Source organism: Bos grunniens, chromosome 5 (genome assembly GCF_055505025.1).
Source record: "Bos grunniens cultivar Pamir isolate PY7600 chromosome 5, Bosgru_T2T1.0, whole genome shotgun sequence".
Taxonomy (NCBI): domain Eukaryota; kingdom Metazoa; phylum Chordata; class Mammalia; order Artiodactyla; family Bovidae; genus Bos; species Bos grunniens.
This window is the reverse complement of record NC_141169.1, coordinates 95,698,695-95,723,550: the sequence shown is the minus strand read 5'-3', so window position 1 is coordinate 95,723,550 and position 24,856 is coordinate 95,698,695. Positions and strand designations below refer to the sequence as shown.

Here is a 24,856-nt window from a genome sequence, read left to right as displayed (position 1 = left end):
GACTTAAGAAAATTGTATGTAAAGTTTCCACTTCACCATCAAGGCTATTTACAGCAATTATTCACCCAAAACACACCACCATAACATAATTTTGAATAACGAATTACAGAATCAAAAACAATCATCAACAGTGATGACAGTGGTCCCTTTGCCTTTATAAGTATCCTAGTCTTCAATATTTATTGACCTATAATTCTCCAGCAATAATTAATTATGAATTATTCATAGCAGATAAAAGATCTCCAGTTATCTGATGGGATCCAATCCTACCCAATCTGCCCTCATAAAATGTTTGAAGACTTCTGGCATTTTGCCCTGTGTAGGAGCCTGAGTCTTTCAGCTATTTGGTTCACAAGAACATCTTGTATTTCAGTGGAGGAAAAAAACAACCTCCTATTGTGATAAATAATGAAGAAACTCTGCAATCCAATATTTTTAACACATCCCATCATTTAAAATTTTGACTTGACTCTCTATTTTCCTTAATCTTGACATCCCAGGACTTGCACATTTTAAAATCGCTTCTGAGTTTTGCTTTTGGTGCCCTTCCAGGTCAAATTATTAATGTATCCTCCCTTCCCACTGAGGATATTTAACACACTTCACATTTTTCACATATTCAATGTTAAGCTCTCCCATCTTTCTTTACAACTTCCACTCTCCTCCAGTAACACCTCCTTCACATATAGTTGCGCCTCCAAGTCCAATAAGAGGTTTTAGCATGAAATCATAGGCAGAATTTGGAATAGAAATATTATTTTAAAAACTGAGCTGAAGAAAACTGTAATATAAAGCCAGAATATCTCTTGGTAGTTTAATCACAGTTTCCTCTGTCCTGATTCATTTTTCCTTAGTAGTGGTTCCAGTGAAGTGAAGCACTTCTCTTTTCTTTAAGAAATGCATTCATTTTCTTTTTTTAAATTGTTTTATTCATTTTTAAATTTTTGGCCACACCCTGTGGCATGTGGGACCTTAGGTCCCTAACCAGGAATTGAACCCATGTTCCCCACATTGGAAACTGGAGTCTTAATCACTGGCCACCACGGAAGTACCCTAAAGTACTTTTCAGGCATGTATGCATGTGCGATCATTGTCATGTCCCGCTCATTGCAACCCCGTGGACTGTAGCCCCCCAGGCTCCTCTGTCCCTGGGATTCTCCAAGCAAGAATACTGGAGTTGGCTGCCATTTCCTCCTTCTGGGGACCTTCCTGACCCAGGGATCCCACCCACATCTCCTGTGGCTTCTGTACTGGCAGGCAGATTTTTTACCACTGAGCCACCTGGGAAGCCCAGAGTACTTTTCATAGATACTGATTAATCTAAATGAAAGTTCCCAAGTAACAGGGAAGAGAAGACAAGAGAAGGAGAAAGAAAGAAGGCATTCTCTGAGCATCTACAACTCTGGCCTGGCGTTTTGTTAGACATTTTTCAATTACTGAAGGTAAAAGCACAGACACAGGAGACAAACTGCCTGGGTTTGAATCTTGTCTGCTGGAGTCCCGTCTCTACCTGTAAGACCGTGGGCAACTTATTTATATCCTCCTCAATCTCCTCATCTGTTAAGAAGGGATAATAATAGGGCCAGTTCATAGAAGAGTGGCGATGATTGTATGAATTCATATGTGTCAAGCCCTCCAACAGTGGTTGGCTTATAGTCAATGCTATAAGCATTAGCTAATTATTATGATTGCTGGTTATCATCAGATTTCACATGGGTTTGGTGCACAACAGCCCTAATAAAAGATGCTTATTATCCTCTGCATTTTACTGAAGACAAAACTGAAGTGCACCAAAGTTAAGCAAGCTGACCACACACACAGTTAACATATGGCCTGTCAGGCTCCAAACCTGTGTTCTTGCCACTGAAGGGAAATGAGGGCTGAAGAGCTGGCACTGGGGAGCTTTAAAAGGGCCTTTCCTGTAACTGAATCAGCAGGATTCCCAAAGCTCTTCACTCTCCCTAAGCATTATCCAGTTCCTATCCCGTTCGTTTATCACTTGGTTATCCGTTTTCCCCTCATAACTCCAATATTAATGACATATGTGAATTGGTATGAAGAAAACATCATAATTTTGAAAGATAAGAAATGAGAGAGAATCATAAAAACCCCAATGAATGTACAGTATTTCAGTCTCAGTGCCTCCCCCAAAACCTCCCCAAGTATTTCCCACTGATTTTTCTCTCTCTTCTTAATCCCTATAGCACATATGGTCTGAACTCAACTGCTAGAATGCCATCTTATGTACAATTTAAGACACTAACTTGCACAGATCTCAACAAATATAATTTCTGATAGTAAATAGCTTATAGAATTTCACCTTTTAAAAACTCATGATGAGATCTGAGTAAACCCCTTCCAGCCAAGGATGGACAAATTTGAACTTCAACAAGAATGACTACAGTAAAATAAAATACACATTGTCACTATATGACAACAGCAAAAACCACAGAAGAGTGAAGATGTATCACTTTTTGAGAAAGAAAAGGAAACAACTTATTATTCTGACAGCTGATAATAGTAAGAAGTAAGCAATTTTTTTCTATCTTTTCTGTATAAACTGAACTTCATAGTAGCAAAGTAGTTGTTAAGAGGAAGTTTCTCTTTATAAAAAATACTACAACTAATAAGTAAAAATAGATATGGACCTCTTCCATCACCAGATAAATTTCTATTGGAAAGTGCTATTCTAGAAAGCATAACTCTAGACAATGAATGTCAATTTCCACCAGACACTGATTGACAGAGATACATAATAGCACCTTACAAAACAGACAAATAAACAAAAAAACTGAAAAAAATGAATCCTCTGGATCCAACTACCAATTTCCTGTGTTTACAGGAAATACAGGGGATAGAGGACTGTTACACAACATTATGAGGATCCAGTCAGCAAAGTCCAAAGATTGTGGATCCATTTTCCTTAACAAAAATAAACCTCAAAAACTGATGGAGGAGAAAACTTAAATCTCATAATTTTTTTATGAAATGAAAGAAACATATGAAACAAAATTACAATCCACAGCCCTTAGTAAAAGCCTGTTTCAAACAAACTACAAAATAAATAATTACAAATTTTAAAACAATTGAAGTCTCTCCTTCTGTATTGCTCTCCCTTTGTCTTTTCAAATGGACCCTGAGACTGAATGGTGTCAAAAATCAATCATTCTAAGAGCTGCAGCTTAGTTGTATCCATATTATACAACTGATACCCTGTCCATGTGAGTTTCCTGGTTTTGATAATGAGCTGTAGTTATGTGAGGTGTAATCATTGTGGGGAAGCTAGGTGAAGGGTATACAAGTGCTCTCTGTTTCTGCAACTCTGACAATTTTCTAAAAATATTTTGAGACATAAATTGATGAGAGGGTTGGATGGTCTCACCAACTCAATGGACATGGGTTTGGATGGACTCCAGGAGTTGGTGATGGACAGGGAGGCCTGGCATGCTGCAGTTCATGGGGTCACAAAGAGTCGGACAAAAGTGAGCAACTGAACTGAACTGAAATTTGTCAAAGTCCATCAAGGGGCTAGAAACCATCACCAGCTGAGTTCTAGTCAGACAGGTCCAACAAAACATTAAGGTCCTTGGAGACAAGGACAATCATAGAGTTCTCTGGACTTCTCCCACAAACACTGGCATTTTATTGGGAATATGATGGGAAGGTGGAGAGTTGGGAACATAGAAGGAATTTCACAAATCTTTGTAAAGTGTTAAATGGGAGACTTTAAGAAATCATGGGTTAAATTCTGGGACTCAAGTACTTAAATGCATGGTTACTGTCCTCCTGATTTCACCTCGTTTTGGAACACTGCTAGAAAAATAAATTCAAGATATAAAACATTTGAATGGAAAAATAGTCCCAGGCATTGGAACAGACAACCATTACTCATACTACCAAGTGTGGCTGAGTCTTCCTTTAAAACATCTAACTCAACACATGTTGCCAAATGACTAGGAAGCTGGCTCAGTTATTAGGTTCAGTTGTAATTTATGAGATTCTTAATGCAAAAAGAAGTCAAATGCTTTTCAGACAGATACATAGTCCCAACTTTTTATTCTAACTTTAAAATTTTTGGCTTCACCTCTTAAATGACTACCCAATGGCATAAAACAAAAGAGGACTTTTGAAAAATATTTTGAAAAAAAAAACAGGAAATGCATCATTGAGAAAAAGATGTTATCTTTCAATCCAAAACAGTGGAAACTCATGAACTTTTCTCAATATTGCAGTTCTGTCTATACAACCATTGCATAAGTTTTATAAATGCCACTGTCAGCAAATGATTGAAAATTATTTTTTCCAAATGTTGGAGAAAGAATAACTATTGTATATTAATTAAAGCTAATCTACAGTAGGAGGCTTTCTCTAGCTGCGGTGCATGGGCTTCTCTTGTGGAGCGCAGGCGCTAGAGCATGAAGGCTTAGTAGCTGTGGCATGCTGACCTTCTCTAGTTGTGGCTCGCAGGCTTAGTTGCCCTGTGGCAGGTGGGATCTTGGTTCCCCAACCAGGGATTGAACCCACATGCCCTGCATTGGAAGGCAGATTCTTAACCACTGGACCACTAGGGAAGTCCTCAGCATGGTTTAATAAACTCAAGCTTATCAGTTTCAATTCCTATGTGGTCTATTTAGCTTTTCTCAGTATAATATTTGGTACCATGGTCTTAGACCATATTTAATTCCCGGACTCCAGTAATATAGCCCAACCTACCCCTGTGGTGGTGGTGGTTTAGTCGCTAAGTTGTATCCAACTCTTGTGACCCTATGTAGCCCGCCAGGCTCCTCTGTCCATGGGATTTCCCAGGCAAAAATACGGGAATGGGTTGTCATTTCCTTCTCCAGGGGAATTTTCCCGATCCAGGGATCAAATCTGGGTCTCCTGCATTGCAGGCAGATTCTTTTATCAACTGAGCTACCAGGGAAGCCCTAATATACCCCTACTATTGCCAAATAGCTCAAGGTATCATCTTAAAAACAAAGCTCAGTGTGTCACAGTTTTTGAGGCTTACACTGTTTTATGTTTTAAACAAAACTTATCTTGCTACAAAGTGAATAAAAAGTGTACTCTTAAGAAACTACAGAAAAGTCTCACATTCGCTCTGCCCCAGCGGAGTATTTTTGGCTCACCAGGTCTACTCCCACTAGAATATTAGCTTCAGGAGGGCAGAAAGATTGTCTGTTTTATTTACCTTTGTATCATTGGTTACTCATGACAGTCCTGGCACTCAGTGTTTATTACATGCAGCTCACAAAAAGCTATATGCCTTTTCAAAGCTGAAAACACCTATTTCAAATGGAAACTGAACACTCGACAAACTTAAACAATGGTTCGCAAAATGCGGTCCCCAGACTAGCAGCACCAGCATCCTCTTGGAATTTGTTAGCAATACAAATGCTCGGGCCCTACTGAATCAGAACCTCAGGGATGGAGACCTGAATCCTATATTTTAACAAGTCTTCCATGTGATTCTAGGAGGCCTCCCAGGTGGCTCAATGATAAAGAATCTGCCTGCCAATGCAGGAGACACTGGTTCGATCCCTGAGTCAGGAAGATCCCCTGGAGGAGGAAATGGGAACCCACTCCAGTGTTCTTGCCTGGAGAATCCCGTGGACAAAGGAGCCTGATGGGCTACAATCCGTGGGGTCGCAAAGAGTCAGATATACCTGAGCATGCATGCATGTGCGCATACACACACACACACACACACACACACACACATCTTAGCTTATCCTGAGGCAGATTGAAGTTTGTTATCTCTACCCATATAACCCAATGGAGAAAACTCTTTCCCAAAGTCATCTCTGATTTGCATCACATAAGTGAAAGAAGAGAGTGAAAAAGTTGGCTTAAAGCTCAACATTCAGAAAACTAAGATCATGGATCCGGTCCCATCACTTCATGGCAAATAGATGGGGAAACAGTGGCTGATTTTATTTTTTGGGCTCTAAAATCACTGCAGATGGTGATTACAGCCATGAAATTAAAAGACGCTTACTCCTTGGAAGGAGAGTTATGACTAACCTAGACAGCATATTTAAAAGCAGAGACATTACTTTGTCAATAAAGGGCCATCTAGTCAAGGCTATGGTTTTTCCACTAGTCATGTATGGATGTGAGAGTTGGAGTATAAAGAAAGCTAAGAGCTGAAGAATTGATGCTTTTGAATTGTGGTGTTGGAGAAGACTCTTGAGAGTCCCTTGGACTGCAAGGAGATCCAACCAGTCCATCCTAAAGGAGATCAGTCCTGGGTGTTCATTGGAAGGACTGATGTTGAAGCTGAAACTCCAATACTTTGGCCACCTGATGTGAAGAGCTGACTCATTTGAAAAGACCCTAATGCTGGGAAAGATTGAGGGCAGGAGGAGAAGGGGACGACAGAGGATGAGATGGTTGGATGGCATACAAACTCAATGGACATGGGTTTGGGTAGACTCCAGCAGTTGGTGATGGATGGGGAGACCTGGAATGCTGCGGTTCATGGGGTTGCAAAGAATAGGACACGACTGAGCAACTGAACTGAACTGAACTGAAGTTCAATTATTTTAGTACAGAACATACATACATATCCTGGAATGTGACTAGAAAATGACTTTCTGTATGGAATAGATATTTGGACCAATAAGAGTATATCACTGTTATGCCCTTTATATATAACAAGATAACTTGAATCCTAAGACAAGAATGTGTGAGACAAAAAATGTTAAATAAAATGGCAAACAAGAGATTATAACTGCAAGGCTTTCTCCCAGACAACCTATTTTATGGCACATCTAAACAGAACTTAGTTAATGAACATAGAAGTAATGTGATATGGTGTTAATGTCCTCACACCAAGAACCAAAGAGCTTTGTTTTTCTTTACTAGCTGAAAATAATCCAAAAAAACTCACTGGGATCCTTCATCATTTCTATGAGCTAAATAATACCAAAGTGGAAAATTCTATGATTCAGTAAGAGCATCCAGGGCCTAAAATGTTCCAAAACCAACATATTTCTAGATGACAGAAAGGAGTGAAGGATGATACACATGCTGGATCCAAAAGGCTCCTGACAGGCTGGAAGAATGAATTAAATTTAACAAAACAGTATTTAAGGGGACAAAATTAACTTCTATTCCTAAATGAAATATACATACCCTCAGGTATAGGCTTGGGAAGACTTGACTCAGCAGCAGTATATATATATATATATATATATAAACACACATACATATACATATATATATAGCAATATATATATACATACATATATGTATAGCAAAATGTATATAAAAGAACATATATACTTCATTTGCAGTATACATTCCATGAGTCAACACTGTGCCCATCGTCACTGTAAAAGCAACAGTGACCTTAGAATGTCTAAGCAGAAGCAAAGGATCTAGTATCAAAACCACAGCTGTGCTCTGATCTGGATTGGGCATCCCACATCTGAAACACCTGCACTCATTTCTAAGCCCCACACTTCATGGTATGCACAGCTGGGATAGGACAGAAAGGATGATGCTGTGGCCAGAAACTGTGATCTCTGCAGAGCAAATGAAATACCCTCTGAGTACTAGACGATAGAAGAGAAAACTCAGGCATGGGTGGAGGCAGGCTATGCATGCGTTTGTGCTCAGTCGTGTCTGACTTGACCCTATGGATTGTAGCCCAGTGGGCTCCTCTGTTTGTGGAATTTTCCAGGCAAGAACACTAGAGTGGGTTGCCATTTCCTCCACCAGGGGTTCTTCCCAACCCAGGGATCGAACCCAGGTCTCCTGCATTGCATGCAGATACTTTACCATCTGAGCCACCAGGGAAGCCCCAGAATACTGGAATGGGTAGCCTATTCCTTTGCCAGGGGATCTTCCCAACCCAGGAATCAAACCAGGGTTTTCTGCATTGCAGGCAGATTCTTTATCAGCTGAGCTACCAGAGAAGCCCCCAGAGGCATGATAGCTGTCTTCAAATATGTTCAGGGCTATCTTAAGGAAGAGGGATTTAAAGTGCTCTATTGAACTCTCCACTCCAGCATTTCTTGCCTGGGAAATCCCATGAACAGAGGGGCCTGGAGGTCTACAGTCCATGGAGATGCAGAGTCAGACACAACTTAGCGACTAAACAATAACAGTGGAACTTTAAGGGAGTTAAGCTAATGAGTAAAAGCTGATGAACGGCCTTTGGTTCCAAAGAAGGTAAAATAACAAACTGGAAGACTTGTGATCACTTCATGAGACAGTTTGGCTGGGCTCTAGGACCCAGTTATTCAATCAAATCTTGTAGGAGTTGCAGTAAAGCTATTGTGTAGAGATGGTTAACATTTACAATCAGTTGACCTTAAACAAGGAAGATTATTCTTAATAATGTGGGTGGGCCTCATCCAATTATTGGAAGGCTTACAGTGCAAAAACTGAGGTTTCCCAGAGTCAAAGAAATTCTGCTTTGAGATTGCAATATTCACTCCTCCCTGAGTTTTTAGTCTGCCACCTTCCTTTACAGATTTCAGTCTTGCTGCTGCTGCTGCTGCTAAGTCGCTTCAGTTGTGTCCAACTCTGTGCAACCCCATAGACGGCAGCCCACCAGGCTCTGCCATCCCTGGGATTCTCCAGGCAAGTCAGTCTTGCTAGCCCAGATAAATACAGACATACATAATTTGTGCAAGTGAGTGTATGTCCTATTGGTTCTGTTTCTCTGGAAGACTATAATTGATACAGTTGCCCAAGAATGGAATGGTCTATTTCCCATCATACTGAGTTCCCTTCACCCAAGATATTCAAAGGCAGGCGAGGAAACCACTTTGATTATGATAAAGAGACCATTTAAAATATGTGATTTTAAAAATCACATTTAAAATATGTGATTCTTGGATTTCCCTGGCAATCCAATGATTGAGATTCCATGCTTTCACTTCACAGGGACAAGGGTTTGATCCCTGGTTGGGGGACTGAGATCCCATTTGCCTCACAGAGTGGGTTCCCAGGTGCCACTAGTGTTAAAGAACCCACCTGCCAATGCAGGAGACTTGGGATTCAATCCCTGGGTTGGGAAGATCTCCTGGAATAGGAAATGGCAACCTGCTGCAGTATTCTTGCCTGGAGAATTCCATGGACAGAGGAACCTGGCAGGCTACAGTCCGTGGGGTCACAAAAAGTTAGACAGGACTGAGCACGAATGCACACACACACTTATATATATATATATATATGATTCTTGATGAAATTAGGTAGCATGTATAGACCACATGGTGTTTTTAGTATTAGTTGCTCAGTCGTGTCCGACTTTTTGCGGCCCCATGGACTGTAGCCCATCAGGCTCCTCTGTCCATGGGATTCTCTAGGCAAAAATACTGGAGTGGGTTGCCATTTCCTCCTCCAGGGGACCTTCCCAACTGTATATAAAGGAGACTTCATTAATGTGCATTAGAGGATACCCCAGGTTAACCTGTTATAGAAAACTGCCTCTTGAGTCTTTAAATTTTATACCAATTCTACACCTCTGGTTGGCCAATTGTTTCTTTATTTAGCTTTTAAGGTGAACGACCTGGGGCTATTTGTTTCCATCAACCTGACTGCAAATCTAAAGGCACAGTTGAAATGTTTATTTTTCTTGCTATCCTCAGAACAGACTGCTGCAAATCTACTCTATGCTTCTCATTCTTTTCAGCTTACAATACAAATAGCTTATTTTTTACAACCTATGTCTTATAATAAAGCAGTGCTGAAAAATTAAATAGAAGAAAGTTCAGTTGCCATATAGGCTACAAAAATGATTTGCTGGTGGTGATTTTTAAGTTTGATTCTAAATAGATTTTTGAAGAAAGGCACTTGGGAGACATGGTTCACATTTTGCTATTTAAGGTATCTTGAAATTATAGGCTCACTCTTCCTAAAATTTCAAAAAGCGTAGAGCTTAGGCTCTTAAGGGTACAGCAGTGATAAAAGCTTTCATAATTTCTAAAAAGCAACACTTCATAGTTTTCTCTCTCCAATGGTTCTCTAATATACTTGTAGAAGGAAGGCAATGGAAAACCAAGAATAAAAATAGCTGAGCTCTCCACAATTGGGCTTCCTGCTTACTTTCCTGTTTCAAAGAAGAGAGGAGATACCATCTTGCAATAGAGGCTTCGTAGACAACTGGGCTTCTCCAGTGACAGTTGGCATTTGCTGACCACATAAGTCCAACTCAGTTTATTCAGTGTATTGAGGATGCTGTCTTCATCTGCTCTGGGGACATAATAAAGAGCAGAAATAGCTACTCTGCCTTTTTAGAATGTATATGAATCCTGTACCATGAGCAAGCTATTCTAGAACACAGAGTTGGTATTAAACACATACTTGTTGAATGAATAATTGAATGAACAAAAGCATAGTTTAAGATTATAAGGAAACATATAGATACATATGGGCTTCCCTGGTGGCTCAGATGGTAAAAGAATCTGCCTACATTGCAGGAGACCTGGGTTCAATCCCTGGGTTGGGAAGATTCCCCAGAGAAGGAAATGGCAACCCACTCCACTGTTGCTGCCTCCAGAATTCCATGACTGAGGAGCCTGTCAGTCTATAGTCCATGGAGTCACAAAAAATCAGACACAACTGAGTAACTAACACTTTATAGATACATATATTTATATATACTTTTGAGAAATCTTTCTATCAAAAATGTGTAAATGTTTAAAACTTTAATTTTTTAATAAGGATAAAATTTGACTATCAAAAAATTCTATAATATGCCATACTTCCTTCTCCAATAAGGCATAAGTTCAAATTATTTTCCCAAACCCACCTCCCTTTTTGACTCTCTTACATAATGATCCTAAAAAAATACCCCAACTCAACGTGCATTCATTTCACACATTTGAAAGTACAAATCCCTTCAGAAGAAAATCTATAACCTTCCGATAGTCTGTAACGGTATACATTCAGCAGAAGAACACTTACAGATGACTACTGGCCTGAGCGTATCCATCCAGCCCCCTGTGATGGAGAGCCAGGAAACTGACCATACTGCTTTTCCAAACACAAATGTTAAGGAACACAGGGGAAGAACTGCACAGATATCAATAACAAGAGCATGATGACTTCCCTGGTGGTACAGTGCATAAGAATCTGCCTGCCAGTGCAGAGGACACAGGTTCCATTCCTGGTCCGGGAAGATTTCACATGCTATAGAGCAATTAAGCCTGTGCTATGCACCACAACTGCTGAAGCCTGCATGCCCTCGAGCCCAGGCTCTGCAACAAGACAAGTCACCACAGTGAGATGCTTGTGCACCGCAACTAGAGAGTAGCCCCTGCTCTGCAAAACTAGAGAAAGCCTGTATGCAGCAACAAAGACCCAGGGCAGCCCAAAATAAAATTAAATAAATAAATAATTAATTAATTTTTAAAAGAATATGATAATATTAGGAGCATATTTTATATCACACTTGTACTTTTTCAAAGCACCTTCACAACCTGACTGGCATCACAGGAAAAAAAGCAAATAGATGTATCATTTGACAGATGAATGAAAAGACAGAGTGATGGATGGTTTGAAGTTTAAACCGCAATCCTGATAGTCAGTTCGGTTGGGCACTTTTTTAAAAAATTAGATCATATTGACAGAATATGGTACATCACATTCTTCTTTGATAATAGCAAAAAACTGTATCCTTTCATAGGAGATGATTCAACAGCCTTCTTATGTTCAATCCAAAGCTGTGAGAAATGGAATATTGCATTTTAGGGGAACGTCCATATACACAAGGTTGCTGAGAATGTTAACTGAATTGACTGGCAACTTATCTGGGACTCCCAGGGCCCTTTGTCACGCATTGGTAATTCATTGATTACTGGAAATCGGATTCATTTTGATATTTGGCAAAACTAATACAATTTTGTAAAGTTTAAAAATAAAATAAAATTTAAAAAAATAAACTCTTTAGTTTTTTTTAAACAAAATTCATATTACAAAATTCTAATGATCATTTAATTTTCTAACACGGTGTTTGAAAGGAATAGGGTATTACAAAATGAAAACATTTAGTAGCAAAGTTGCAAAAGCTTTGCACAGTCATAAACTGGGTTTTGTGACTTGGCTGTGGCTCTATGGAGCCAGAGGATCTAGGTAATAATCTTTTACATATATATATATTTTGTGACCCCCATGGACTGTAGCACACCAGGCTCCTTGGTCCATGGAATTCTCAGGCAAGAATACTGGAGTGGTAGCCATTCCCTTCTACAGGGGATCTTCCCAAACCAGGGATCAAACCCAGGTCTCCTGCATTACAGGCAGCTTCTTTACTGTCTAAGCCACCAGGGAAGTCCTTTCTCTCACATGTATGTATAGGAGTTTTAGATATTTTCTTATTCCAGGCTGAAATTAGCTATTTCAGGCTGCCTTGTTTTCATAATATAACTACTTTCATTTTTAATGGGATGGAGGATATTATGGCTGTTTTTCTGAAACCACATCAATTTTCAAAGGCAGCACAAGCAACAAGGACGCGTTTGCACTGGAATTTTGGCTTCAAGGCCAGTACCACCTTGAAAATTTGGCTGATTTCCCCAAACCCATAAGTTGGAGAAATACCAGTAATAAAAAGGGGAATTACAAGGATGATTTACAATTTTCTCCCCTCCCTTTCCTCAAAGTTCGTCTTTGTCAGTTGCCAAGAAAACAAGATCAAAATGGAACCAGCTAGCAACTGATAATTAACTACAGGGAAGTATTTCAACGAGTAAATTAGCTATCAGATAAAAATAAAGGACAACTGAATTCTAATAATATATTTCAACAGAAAAAATCTAGGACAGAGATATGCCCTTTTGACTTTGAAAAACAGTTCTTGATTTTGTTTGTTTTCCAGTATCATTTCTTCCTAATTATATATATTTTTAAAAGAAAAGTTTAAGAATTGGTCACTGCCAGTCTACAAAAATGTTTAGCCACCAATAAGCAACTGATTTTGATGATTTTAATTTTTTCTTTCCTCTTCTTTCTTTCCTTTCCATTTTCTAAACCCTTATAAGCATGATCCCTCATTTTTGCTTGACTTCCTGGGCATGCAATAAAGGTCACCGTGACTTACGCCTTGCATAGAAGTCTGAGTTTTTGTACATTTCCCTAGGGATAGCCTTCCCCATTGACTCAGCAGTAAAAGAATCCATCTGCAATTCAGGAGCTTCAGGAGACGTGGGTTCAATCCCTGGGTCGGGAAGATCCCCTAGAGGACAGCATGATAAACCATTTCAGCATTCTTGCCTGGAGAACTCCATGGGCAGAGGAGCCCGGTGGGCTATAGTCCATAGGGTTGCAAAGAGTCAGACACGACTAAAGTGACTTAGCACTCACACATAGGTAGACACCTGCAATTTGAAAACACCCTTTTATTCCTCTTGGGGTAGAACAACTGAAAGAAAATCAACTTGTTTTGGCTGTTTACCTCTTTCTGGTTTTCTATCTTTGCAGGTAAAGGAAGGTATAAAACCTCCAAGGCCACATTACCATATTTTATGACAAAAGAACAACTATTTTTCCAGCCCCATTGAAACATCTCAATGCCACTTTCCTCTCTGTGATACAATCCACACAAAAAAAGAAACAACTACTTCTCTAACCATCAACTAACTGCACAATAACCAATGGAGCTCATTGCTGGTAATCTTTAAATTTCAACAACTACTTAGGAAAGGCGTCTTCATATGCACACACACATACACACACAGACTTCTTCCAGGAGCCATGGAAGTTCTGCCCCCACCTGAAACACAATCTGTCCTTCTTTTTACCTAAACAAATAGCTAAAGAAAATTTACCATTAAGATTATACTGTGTAGTCTTAGGGCAAGAATAAACAAGAATTTGAAGAGCTGATTGGCTCTTAAGTAGGTAAAGTACAGGAGTCAATGCTCACATCATGTGATGCACACAGCTGAACCTGCTTGTTCCTAGAACTGCACCCGATGCCTAGGTGTATGGAAGCCACAGATCAACTTGCTATATCTTTATGAAGAGTCCCTTTGGGTCGCTGATTTTTAGAGAAAATAATTTTTATATTCAAACAGCATGATATGTTAATATTCACACGTTACTATTAATAATTTAATGATAATATTATATACACTATTTTAGTTAATATTATATATTCAGTTCAGTTCAGTCACTCAGTCATGTCTGACTCTTTGCGACCCCATGAATTGCAGCACGCCAGGCCTCCCTGTCCATCACCAACTCCCGGAGTTCACTCAGACTCACGTCCATCGAGTCAGTGATGCCATCCAGCCATCTCATCCTCTGTCGTCCCCTTCTCCTCCTGCCCCCAATCTCTCCCAGCATCAGAGTCTTTTCCAATGAGTCAACTCTTTGCATGAGGTGGCCAAAGTACTGGAGTTTCAGCTTTAGCATCATTCCTTCCAAAGAAAACCCAGGACTGATCTTTAGAATGGACTGGTTGGATCTCCTTGCAGTCCAAGGGACTCTCAAGAGTCTTCTCCAACACCACAGTTCAAAAGCATCAATTCTTCGGCACTCAGCCTTCTTCACAGTCCAACTCTCACATCCATACCTGACCACAGGAAAAACCATAGCCTTGACTAGACGAACCTTTGTTGGCAAAGTAATATCTCTGCTTTTGAATATGCTATCTAGGTTACTATTGATATTAAATTTTGCCTATATTTATGTAATCAATAAAACATGCAATAGAATTACGTGACTGTAATGAGATGCTTATATGACCCAATCCCCTAGATCTTTCTCCTCCCTTTATTTATTTTTTTAAGATTTTTTTGATGTGGCCTGTTTTTAAAGTTTTTATTGAATTTGTGACAATATTATTTCTGTTTCATGTTTTGGTTTTTCAGCCTCAAGGCATATGAGACCTTAGTTTACATATAAGAGGTCAAATCCACACCCCCTGCATTGGAAAGCAAAGTCTTAACCACTGGATCACCAGGAAAGTCCCCTTCTCCTTCTTTTGTAAAGTACATTGGAGACAATGTTTAAGAAGCATCACACTACACTGTTCAGTATAAATGAAGGATATAGACTGGTGTAACTACTTGGAGAAGGAAATGGCAACCCACTCCAGTGTTCTTGCCTGGAGAATCCCAGGGACGGAGAAGACTGGTGGGCTGCCGTCTATGGGGTCGCACAGAGTCGGACATGACTGAAGCAACTTAGCAGCAGCAGCAGCAACTACTTGGGTAAAGAAAAAGTTCTAAAACATAAAGCTTAGTTCTATAGCATTAAGGAAATTGACCTACCCAAGACACCACTAATATTGTTCTTATTTAATACATTAATTATATGTGATCTCATAAACATAACTCAGCCATAAAGGACACATACATATTAAAGCAGTGTCTGATACATATTGGAAGAGTTACATTTAAAATCAGCATTGTCCTTGCCTGTCCTACTTGAAGAAAAAATGAAAAGAACTTTTCAAAACTTTTTGTAATTGAGAGAGAGGGAAAATCAAACAAGAGCAAGAGACGGGAAGAGAAAAAAGAAATCTCTTTGTGCCAAGGGAAACGGTATCACATGCTTGTTTGCATTTGGCACCCCAATTTACAGCCCAGCAATCTGAATCTATGCACTTAGGCCTTCACGGATGAGTGAATCAACTGGCTTTTGAATTAGAGAACAAGCGTTACTCCATTAACTTTGAGACTAGCCCTTTCAAGAAATATATTTAGGTAAGGCACACAATATTTCAGTCCTAAAATGAGAATGTCAACTGTGAAACGGAGCTGAAAATTTCAGTTGTTACTGTTCCGGCTCCTCCCACACATACTACCTATTTGAATACTGTGAATCCAGGAAGCATTTACATAATAAATATGGTGTGCATTCTAGGTTTTACAACAGGTCTTTTTGCTTTCATTACTTGTCACATTAGAGGCTGCTGCAAACATGTAAGGAAAATCTATGTCCTACATGCAATGTTATTACTGGCTGCCTTATCCTTAGCCAGAGAAGAAAAACATTTGCTCTGCTGGGGCAACAGAAAAAGGAAAGGGTTGGGAAAACTCGGGGCTTCCCTTGACTCTACACTTTGAAGCATCCACACAGTGCTCCCCATGCTGAACCAGTGAGCTTGCTAAGCCAGAAAGATCACTTGAAGACAGGACTGCAAGAACTGCCAAGACTAGACAGAAGGAAGAAGAATCTTCCTGATCCAAAAGACCCTGTAAATACTGCAATGCACAGACACACACAGACATACCCCATGTGTTTGGTAATTAACACATTATTAAATTTCGTCCGTGCTGACGCGTCTAATGTCAACCTGTCAACCAAAGAGTTCTGGTTACCGTTAAAGTCTGTTTTAAACATGGAGGGCTTATCTGTTACCTGGGCTTAGGAAGCCATCAACTACATACCAGAAGCGCTTTCAAATTTAAGAGGTTTAATTTATTAAGGACACCAAAATATTTCTGGCTGTTTTTCCCCAAGATTTCCAAGATATTAGCCAGGAGAAGTATTGTTATGATCATCAGTGGTCAAGCTGTAATTGACATAAACCAGACGGTGGATTTAAGAAGAGAGAGACAGAAAGTGTGTGTGTGTGTGTGCGTGCTGAGCAGTGATACAGAATTTTGTTATTATAAGTTTTCTGACTTTTAATGAAAACCCAAACACTCACTTGAGTAGAAACATATCTTTGGATGTTTTCATTAGACAACTAACTAACAAACTTAAAGGGCACACCTTGAAAACTGTAATATACTTGAGCACGTACGCTGTGCCGGATACCAATCTAAAAAACTTGTGTATAATATTTCACTCAGTTCTAACAACAACTCTTTGAGATAGGCACTATTATAATCTTTGTATAATTGCAGAAATTGAGGATTTAAGTGCCGTGTCAAAGTTGCCAAGTTCACACAGCTAATAAAGTGTAGAACTGGGAGTCAGACCTAACAGTAGGACTCAGGGGCTTTTGCACTTGACTCCAGGCCACCCAAGCCACTGTTAGCAAATAGACAATTGGTCTTATTTACCCTAAATGCCTGGGCTTCCCTGGAGATTCAGACTGTACAGAATCCGCTTGCAATGCAGGAGACTTGGGTTCAATCCCTGGGTCAGGAAGACCCCCTAGAGAAGGAAATGGCTACCCACTCCAGAATTCTTGCATGGAGAATCCCATGAACAGAGGCGCCTGGTGGGCTACAGTCCAAGGGGTCTCAAAGAGTTGGACATGACTGAGTAACTAAGCACACTAAATTCCAAATTGGTATTGAGTGTGGGGGAAAGCAGATAGGCCATGTCAGGCTTGGAGCCTCTGAAGCAATTCACACAGCTGTTGTTCAGTTGCCAAGTCGTGTCTGACACTTAGACCCAGGTTCAAAGCAGAGACACCCAGTTTCTACCACTCCAAGGTCACCTGCTGGCCCGCCCTTCCTAGGAATACTTTTTCCGCTGGGTGTTTGGTAAGAAATGGATTGTTTGAGCCCACAGGTAGATCATGGTCATTTGGGGAGGCATTTGAGTAGGTGAGGAGCCAAATACATTCCAGAAGGTATAATTTCTTGCAGACTGAAAAAAACACAAAAGTTACTTACAAAACAGATACAATCTGTACAATAGGAAGGTGAAGGTAGAGTACAATGACAAGGCAGAGATGAGCAATCCATATTAATAAAGAACTAGAATAAACATGAATTCACCATGGCTAGAGTCTGGTTTCAAAGCTGATAGGTTATCAAGTCCTCTGTGGTTGTTTTCACTGAACTCTGGGAAAAGGTCTCAGAACTGACTCCCATACATAAGTTAAACCAGCACTTCTTTTTAAATGGGAGGTGTGGTTACAAGGTCTCGGGAAAACAGTCTCATGTTGAAATAGGAAAACACTGCCTGTTTATAGATGACAGACAAAAAGGCAATTGTTTAAAGGCATGTGGTCTATCACTGTCATCTTCACCTAAACGAAAATAAACACCCATGGCAGAATGTATATAAGGTGGAATGAGAAAGCAGTCCAAAGAAGAGTTATTAATCAAGAATCATAGGATTTAAGACTTGGGAAGGACCTTAACAAACAAGTTCCACTTCTGCACTTTCCATAAATTAAAACCAAGGTCGGCAGAATGTGGACTTCTTGTGCAGGTATTATCTTCAAGCTCTGGGCATTGAGGGCTCATTCCCTGAGGGTATGGAACGTGAGGATCAGAGAATAGTATGTGGAAGCTGGAAGCCCCGATCTTTGAGAGGTAGGCCAGTAAACAGCAGCCCTGAAACAGCTGCTTAGGGTCAAAAAAGAGGTGGCAGGAAAGCCAAGCAGGGTGATGTAATGGTAGCCTGGGAAGGCAGGAGTTTTAGGAAAGAGTAAGCAGTAGTGTTAAACGGTAACAAGAGTTCTAAGAACTGGGAAAGATTCATTAGATTGGTTGGTTATTGATCAGTGGTGTGTGTGTGGTCAGTCATATCCAACTCTTTGAAACCCCATGGACTGTAGGCCAACAGGTTCCTCTGTCCACAGGATTTTTCAGGCAAGAATACTGGAATGGGTTGCCATTTCCTCCTCCAGGGGATCTTCCCGACCCAGGAATCAAACCCTCATCTCTTGTGTCTCCTGCACTGGCAGGTGGATTCTTTACCACTGGGTCACCTGGGAAGCCCTGACTTTTATAAAATCAGTTTTAGCAGTATGATCACAGTGAAAGATGTTTAAGCAATGAACAGGAAGTCAAAAAAAAAGTTAAGACACTGAGGCCAGAGCCCATGTTCAATAACCTTGGAGAAAAGAAAAAGATGGAGTGGTGGACAAAGAAATGCTCAGGCGAAAAGGTCAGTAGAGAATGAGAGGAATCCTTGAGACAAGGATTGAAACTACTTTGGGGAAGACAAAGCCAACTGAGGTCTATGCTCTGATTCATGGATCAGTCTTGACAGAAGGAGACACCCAGTTTGTTAAGAGATAATACAGATGAAAAAGGGATGGTTATAGGGTACACGGACTTCCCAGGTGATGATAGTGGTAAAGAACCTGCCTGCCAATGCAGGAGACGTCAGAGATGCAGGTTCAATCCCTGGGTCAGAAAGATCCCCTGGAGGAGCGCACTGCAACCCACTCCAGTATCCTTACCTGGAGAATTCCATGGACAGAGGAGCCTGGTGGGCTACAGTCCATACTATCGCACAGAGTCAGACATGACTGAAGCAACTCAGCACGCAGCATGCATACGGAACAGAAAGTAAGTTGTTCTCTCAACTGTACTTTTATTTTCATGATTCACTTTCCAAAGCATGTAGACTTTCTTTTGGTGATGACATAAGGTTTAAAAATTCCCCTTCCCTTATTGCCTGTGTAAAATTGTGAATGAATGGATGTTAAACAGTGAGCTCTAACCCTTGATCCCTCACTGGTGAAAATTCAGGCCAGCTCTTGTGGGCAGAACGAATCTTCCCACACACTGCCTCATCCTCCACTCAATAAAACACTCTCCTCATTCTCCAGATCATTCCACCAGCTACAAAAGTTAGGTTCTTACACCATCAGGAAGGCTTCCCAGGTGGCGCTAGTGATAAAGAACACCCCTGACAATGCAGGCAGCATAAGATACACCGGCTCGATCCCTGGGTCAGGAAGTTCCTCTGGAGGAGCGCATGGCAACCCACTCCAGTATTCTTGCCTGGAGAATCTCAATGACAGAGGAGCCTGGCAGGCTACAGTCCATAGGGTCACAAAGAGTCGGACACGACTGAGGCAACTTAGCATGCATGGAAGCAAGCATGCATGCTTGCCGTCAGGAAACTAAGATGAATAGGGAGGAGTTTAACAATCTTAGAGCTTGTGAAGGCTGGAAGTTTCTTAACCTTGCCAACTGTCTATTACTTTCTTTACCTGGTTTCTGCCAAAGGCCAAAGCAAATAGCAAGTGGGAGGAAACAGTGATGGCAAAGAGCCCTCTCAAGAAAATTAAGAGAAAAAGAGAGAGAAAGACTTACAGCAGGCAGTATTTACTGCTGAAATGAAACCAGAGAGCCGATTTGGAAAGAGAGGTTGGTCACAGAATTAACGACTGCTCATATGTGTTTGGGATATGAATTTGAGCAAACTTCGAGAGATAGTGGAGGACAGGGACGCCTAGTGGGCTACAGTCTATGGTGTTGTGAAGAGTTAGACATGACTTAATGACTGAACAACAACAACGACGTAAGTGTTTAAGACTATATGGATGACCTGTTGTATTGGATGATCTGAACAGACTTCTCTCTACGAACACACACACGCTATATCTGTTAGAGCCCTTCCTTGAGAACCAAAAGCTCAGTTGCTGCTGCTGCTGCTAAGTCACTTCAGTCGTGTCCGACTCTGTGTGACCCCGTAGACAGCAGCCCACCAGGCTCCCCCATCCCTGGGATTCTCCAGGCAAGAACAGTGGAGTGGGTTGCCATTTCCTTCTCCAATGCATGAAAGTGAAAAGTCAAAGTGAAGTCGCTCAGTCGTGTCCCTGACTCTTATCGACCTCATGGACTGCAGCCTACCAGGCTCCTCCGTCCTTGGGATTTTCCAGGCAAGAGTACTGGAGTGGGGTGCCATTGCCTTCTCCGAAAATCTCAGTGGACAAAGTCAATTATGAGTCTTTCTTCCGGTAAGAGACTAAAGCAATGTCCTCTGAAAAAACACGTTACCCTGGCATTTTAGCAACACCTGCTTAGCACTCTTTAATTATAAAATCTGAGATCTGTTTTTCAAGTTGGACTAGACACATTTTTCACTTCCACCATTTTGCCCTTTACCTGAAAGGTCTGCAAACCTTTCCTCAGGTGTGAAACACTAAAGGTTCTCAGTTACTGAGGAGCACCACAATCTGGTCATTTGAATTCACCCTAGAGGTGCTGGCAATATCTGTCTCACTTGAGCTCAGACACATCCCAGCCTTCACAGTCCTCCCTGATTTTAGATGTGTCAAGTGACAACGAAATGAAGCAGAACCCTATGGCCCTTCCCCCCATGTCCTCTGCCTGCCTTTTGTCTGTGGAAAAACGTTAGCCAAAGAATACACTTAATCAGAGAAGTGAGAACATGCAGAAACAAAGGAAAACAGTCAGAGGAGACCAAATAATAATAATGTCGTCATTAAGCAAAGTCAAGGACCCTTAGTTCCTTCTCAAGGGTTGTAGATAAGATTCTGAGCCATATCCTGTGAGCTGTCTTATAGATACTGAAAGCCCTACCAGGTGGAGTGATTAACTACAGGATGACCAGACTGTAGCTGTGACATGCTGCTGCTGCTGCTGCTGCTGCTAAGTCGCTTCAGTCGTGTCCGATTCTGTGCGACCCCATAGACGGCAGCCCACTAGGCTCCTCTGTCCCTGGGATTCTCCAGGCAAGAATACTGGAGTGGGTTGCCATTTCCTTCTCCAATGCATGAGAGTGAAAAGTAAAAGTGAAGTTGCTCAGTCGTACCCGACTTTTAGCGACCCCATAGGCTGCAGTCTACCAGGCTCCTCCATCCATGGGATTTTCCAGGCAAGAGTACTGGAATTCTGAGAACTGGCCTCAAGGACATGGAAACAAACTGACCCAGGGAACTGAAAATTAACTGTACTAAAAACAATCAAGATGATGCTGGTCAGACCACTGATGACCAATTTCAAGATGACTGTTAGAGCTGACTGTGTGGTCCCTGCATGTAGCCCCCTCCCTCTGTCTATAAAAATTCATGTGCCCTGATTGGGGTGCAGGGAAGTCAGCCTTTAGACAGATGTCCTCTCTCCCTGCCTGGTTGCCAGAATCCAAAATAAAGCAAACTTTCCTTTCGACCAATCTGTCCTCTTTATTGACTTTTGAGCAACAAGCAGTCGAACCCTGCTTTGGATAACAATAATAGAATTCTTCTCCTTGTAAAGACGCATTTATTCAGCACTCAACACATGCTTGACATTGAGCCGGTTGCTGAGCATATCGAGATTGATGAGATATTACATTGGCCCCTCAGGATTTCATATAGACAAAAAAAAAAAAAAGAGCAAATGTATTTTTTAATTTATCCAATCTTATTTCTCTGGAAGTCGGACATCGTTCCTTGGAATATCAAGACCTCTGACGTATCCATTGCCTTGTGTATTATCAACAGCGCTGCTTTACCATAAAGAAGCAAAAGAGGACATAAAACCTGATTATGCAAAATGAAAATCTGAGTTAAAGAGAATTCTAATAGAGCCACATAGGAGAATAGGAGATATGCCAACCGCCCCTTCCCCTCCCCACACCTGCTGAGTCAGTAACAAAGACACACAAAGACACACACACACTACTACCACCACAACAAACACCTTACCTGACTTGCCCACGCCTGCTCTCCCAAATATTGCCAGTTTGACCTCTGCACTTTTAGCCATGCTGGGTGCTGGTAGACAATTCCCTGTGGTTCAAACTAAAGAGCTGAGAAGATCTTTGTGGTTCCAGCCCTGGGATTCACCATATCATGGTAAATCTGCAATCCTTAAACAAAAGAGATTTGCGAATTCACAAATGACTGGAGAAAGAATTTCATATTTATTAAGCATCTTCTATGTACCAGAATCATTGACTTGATCAGTATCTTTGATCTTGTGATCGCCACCACAATCCTGCAAGAGGGCTCGAGGAATTTACTGTAAACCATTCAACTAAAAAATGATAGTTCCAGGACTTGCTCTTCAATCTGTCTGGTTCTAAAACATACCTTTTTTCTTTCTTTTTTTTTTTTTTTTACATAAGATAGCATTTTCAAAAGCACTTCCTCAAAGAATGTTTTATGTCAGTAATTGATAACAAATCCTTGTCTGTAAATATAAGTATTTATCATGTGCCTGTAAATACCCAATATACAAACACACACGATGGGGACAGTCACATTTGGAATTCTATTTCCCTTTGGGCTGACTAATACACATTTCTACTAGCTAACCCCACTGTAATATGATTGAATTTGCCTTTCAAGGTTTAAGTTTTATCTCCATTCACTAGATCACAAGGTCAAGTCATATGACAGATACCCACATTCCTAAAACTGATACATAACATCTAGATATTTTTACATTTTCCTAGGCACAATGCCCTGGAACACAAAAGATAAATGCTATTATAACAACCTCAAGTACATTAGTTTATAGCATTGTCCTAATACTTGGGTGCTCAGTCATGTCTCTCCTTGTGACCCGATGAACTGTAGCCTGCCAGGCTCCTCTGTCCATGGGATTCTCCAGGCAAGACTATTGGAGTTGGTTGCCATTTTCTCCTCCAGGGGATCTTCCTGACCCAGAGATCAGAACCCCCGTCTCCTGCATGTCTCCTGCACTGGCAGGCAGATTCTTCACCACTAGTACCACCTGGTAAGTGATATTATGTAAACGTAAGCTTCCCAGGTGGCACTAGTGGGAAAGAATCTGCCTGCCAATGCAGGAGACGTTAAGAGATGCAGGTTCAGTCCCTGAAGACCCCCTGGAGGAGAGCACTGCAACTCCTCCAGTGTTCTTGCCTGAAGAATACCCTGGACAGAAGAGCCTGGAAGGCTACAGTCCATAGGGTCACACAAAGTCAGACACAACTGAAGCAACTTAGCACGGATGCAAGCCCACTTTATATTATGGGTGCTTTAGGAATGACGCCAAGGTCCTTGGTACCATGGAAATGTAAAATTGGAAAGTCTTGGAGTTAATGAAAAAAAAAAATCCTCCAGCCATCACAGGAGCCCTTTCATATGACCAGGCAACCATCTAATAACCACTCAGGGTCGAATTTACCACTTCCAGGAGGGAGGGGAGGAGCAGCATAACATCAACTTTTTATTTTCTTTCACTCAGAGCCCTTCAAGTACCTAGCAATTACTAGGAGCCTTTGTCCCATTCTAGACTTCTACCTTCTAGGAAAGTGAGACCAGTCCTCTTCCTTGGTTCTACACAGAGACGTCTGTTCTTGTTTATGCTTTTTGACCCTCACCTTCCCTTTTGACCATATGCAGCTCCCTTCTCTGGCATTTGCCATTTTAATCACTCTAAAAACATGGCATCCTTTGCATTCAACCCCTTGAAATGTGACCTGACAAATGACCCAGCACAAGTTTCATGGGATTCTTCCTCTTCATCAAGGCATGGTGGTTATATTCATATTAAGGCTCACATTTTTCACATGAACTGCAGGCTTCCCCATTCTGAACTTCTGCAATCGATGTTTTCATCTTAAATACAAGACTTCACTTTCAAGTCTGTTATCTAAACATATGAACCGCTCCTGCCAGGGTTTTGGCATTTACAAATTTTCTAAAAGAGCTTTTCCAGAGAAAGAAAAAAAGGAAAAGTTCTCCTGAAAAAGTATTTCTACAAAGACATTAACATGTAATTGTTTCCTTCCCTATGCATCTAAACCACTGACCTCTGCCTCACAAATTATGTATTTGCTGACTTCCACAGTGTCAGAGCTTCCTCCGAAGGACAGAAAGGTCAACATTAGCATTGGCTGCTGTTTACTTCATCAAAATAATGAAAAAACTCCTTCGTGATCATTAGTAGCACAAAACACAGAAGTTGTAACATCTGTAATGTGTCCAGTCCCACACTTTCAGCTAAAGATAAAAGAACTTTGTTGTCATTTTATGTGCATTCATTAAGAAAAGGCCTCTGTGTTTAAGGTTCAGTGCTTCATCACAGAAGCATCACAGAAGCATAATCTATTGAGATATATTAACTAAATGAATTCCAAATAAGAATGGCAAGCATTTCTTTGAAACATAGAACATGCAAGTGTCTGGAGCTTGTATAAACAGCAATTTGCTATCTCATGCAGGACTGCTCATTCCCATGCCCATAAAAATCCAAATAATTTACTATTTGATTTATGCTTCAAGAGAGTAGCCATCAAATGTAATTTGAAAAAAATAAACAAACACTTGTTAAGT

General features: G+C 40.8%; 1 protein-coding gene across 6 annotated transcripts in view; it reads right to left on the bottom strand.

Annotated features, from left to right (window-relative positions):
• RERG (RAS like estrogen regulated growth inhibitor) overlaps nucleotides 1-24,856 on the bottom strand; it is a 133,725-nt gene that overhangs the window by 107,078 nt on the left and 1,791 nt on the right. For 4 of the 6 annotated variants that reach the window (XM_086401899.1, XM_086401897.1, XM_086401901.1 and 1 more), the window contains exon 2: nucleotides 22,259-22,422. The exons of the other annotated variants lie outside the window; for them this stretch is intronic. Coding sequence is in view for 2 of the 4 variants with exons in the window: in XM_086401897.1 (XP_086258023.1) it covers nucleotides 22,259-22,319 (61 nt within the window). In the remaining 2 variants the exon portion in view is untranslated. The remainder of the gene's footprint in view (nucleotides 1-22,258; nucleotides 22,423-24,856) is intronic. 6 annotated transcript variants of the gene reach the window in all.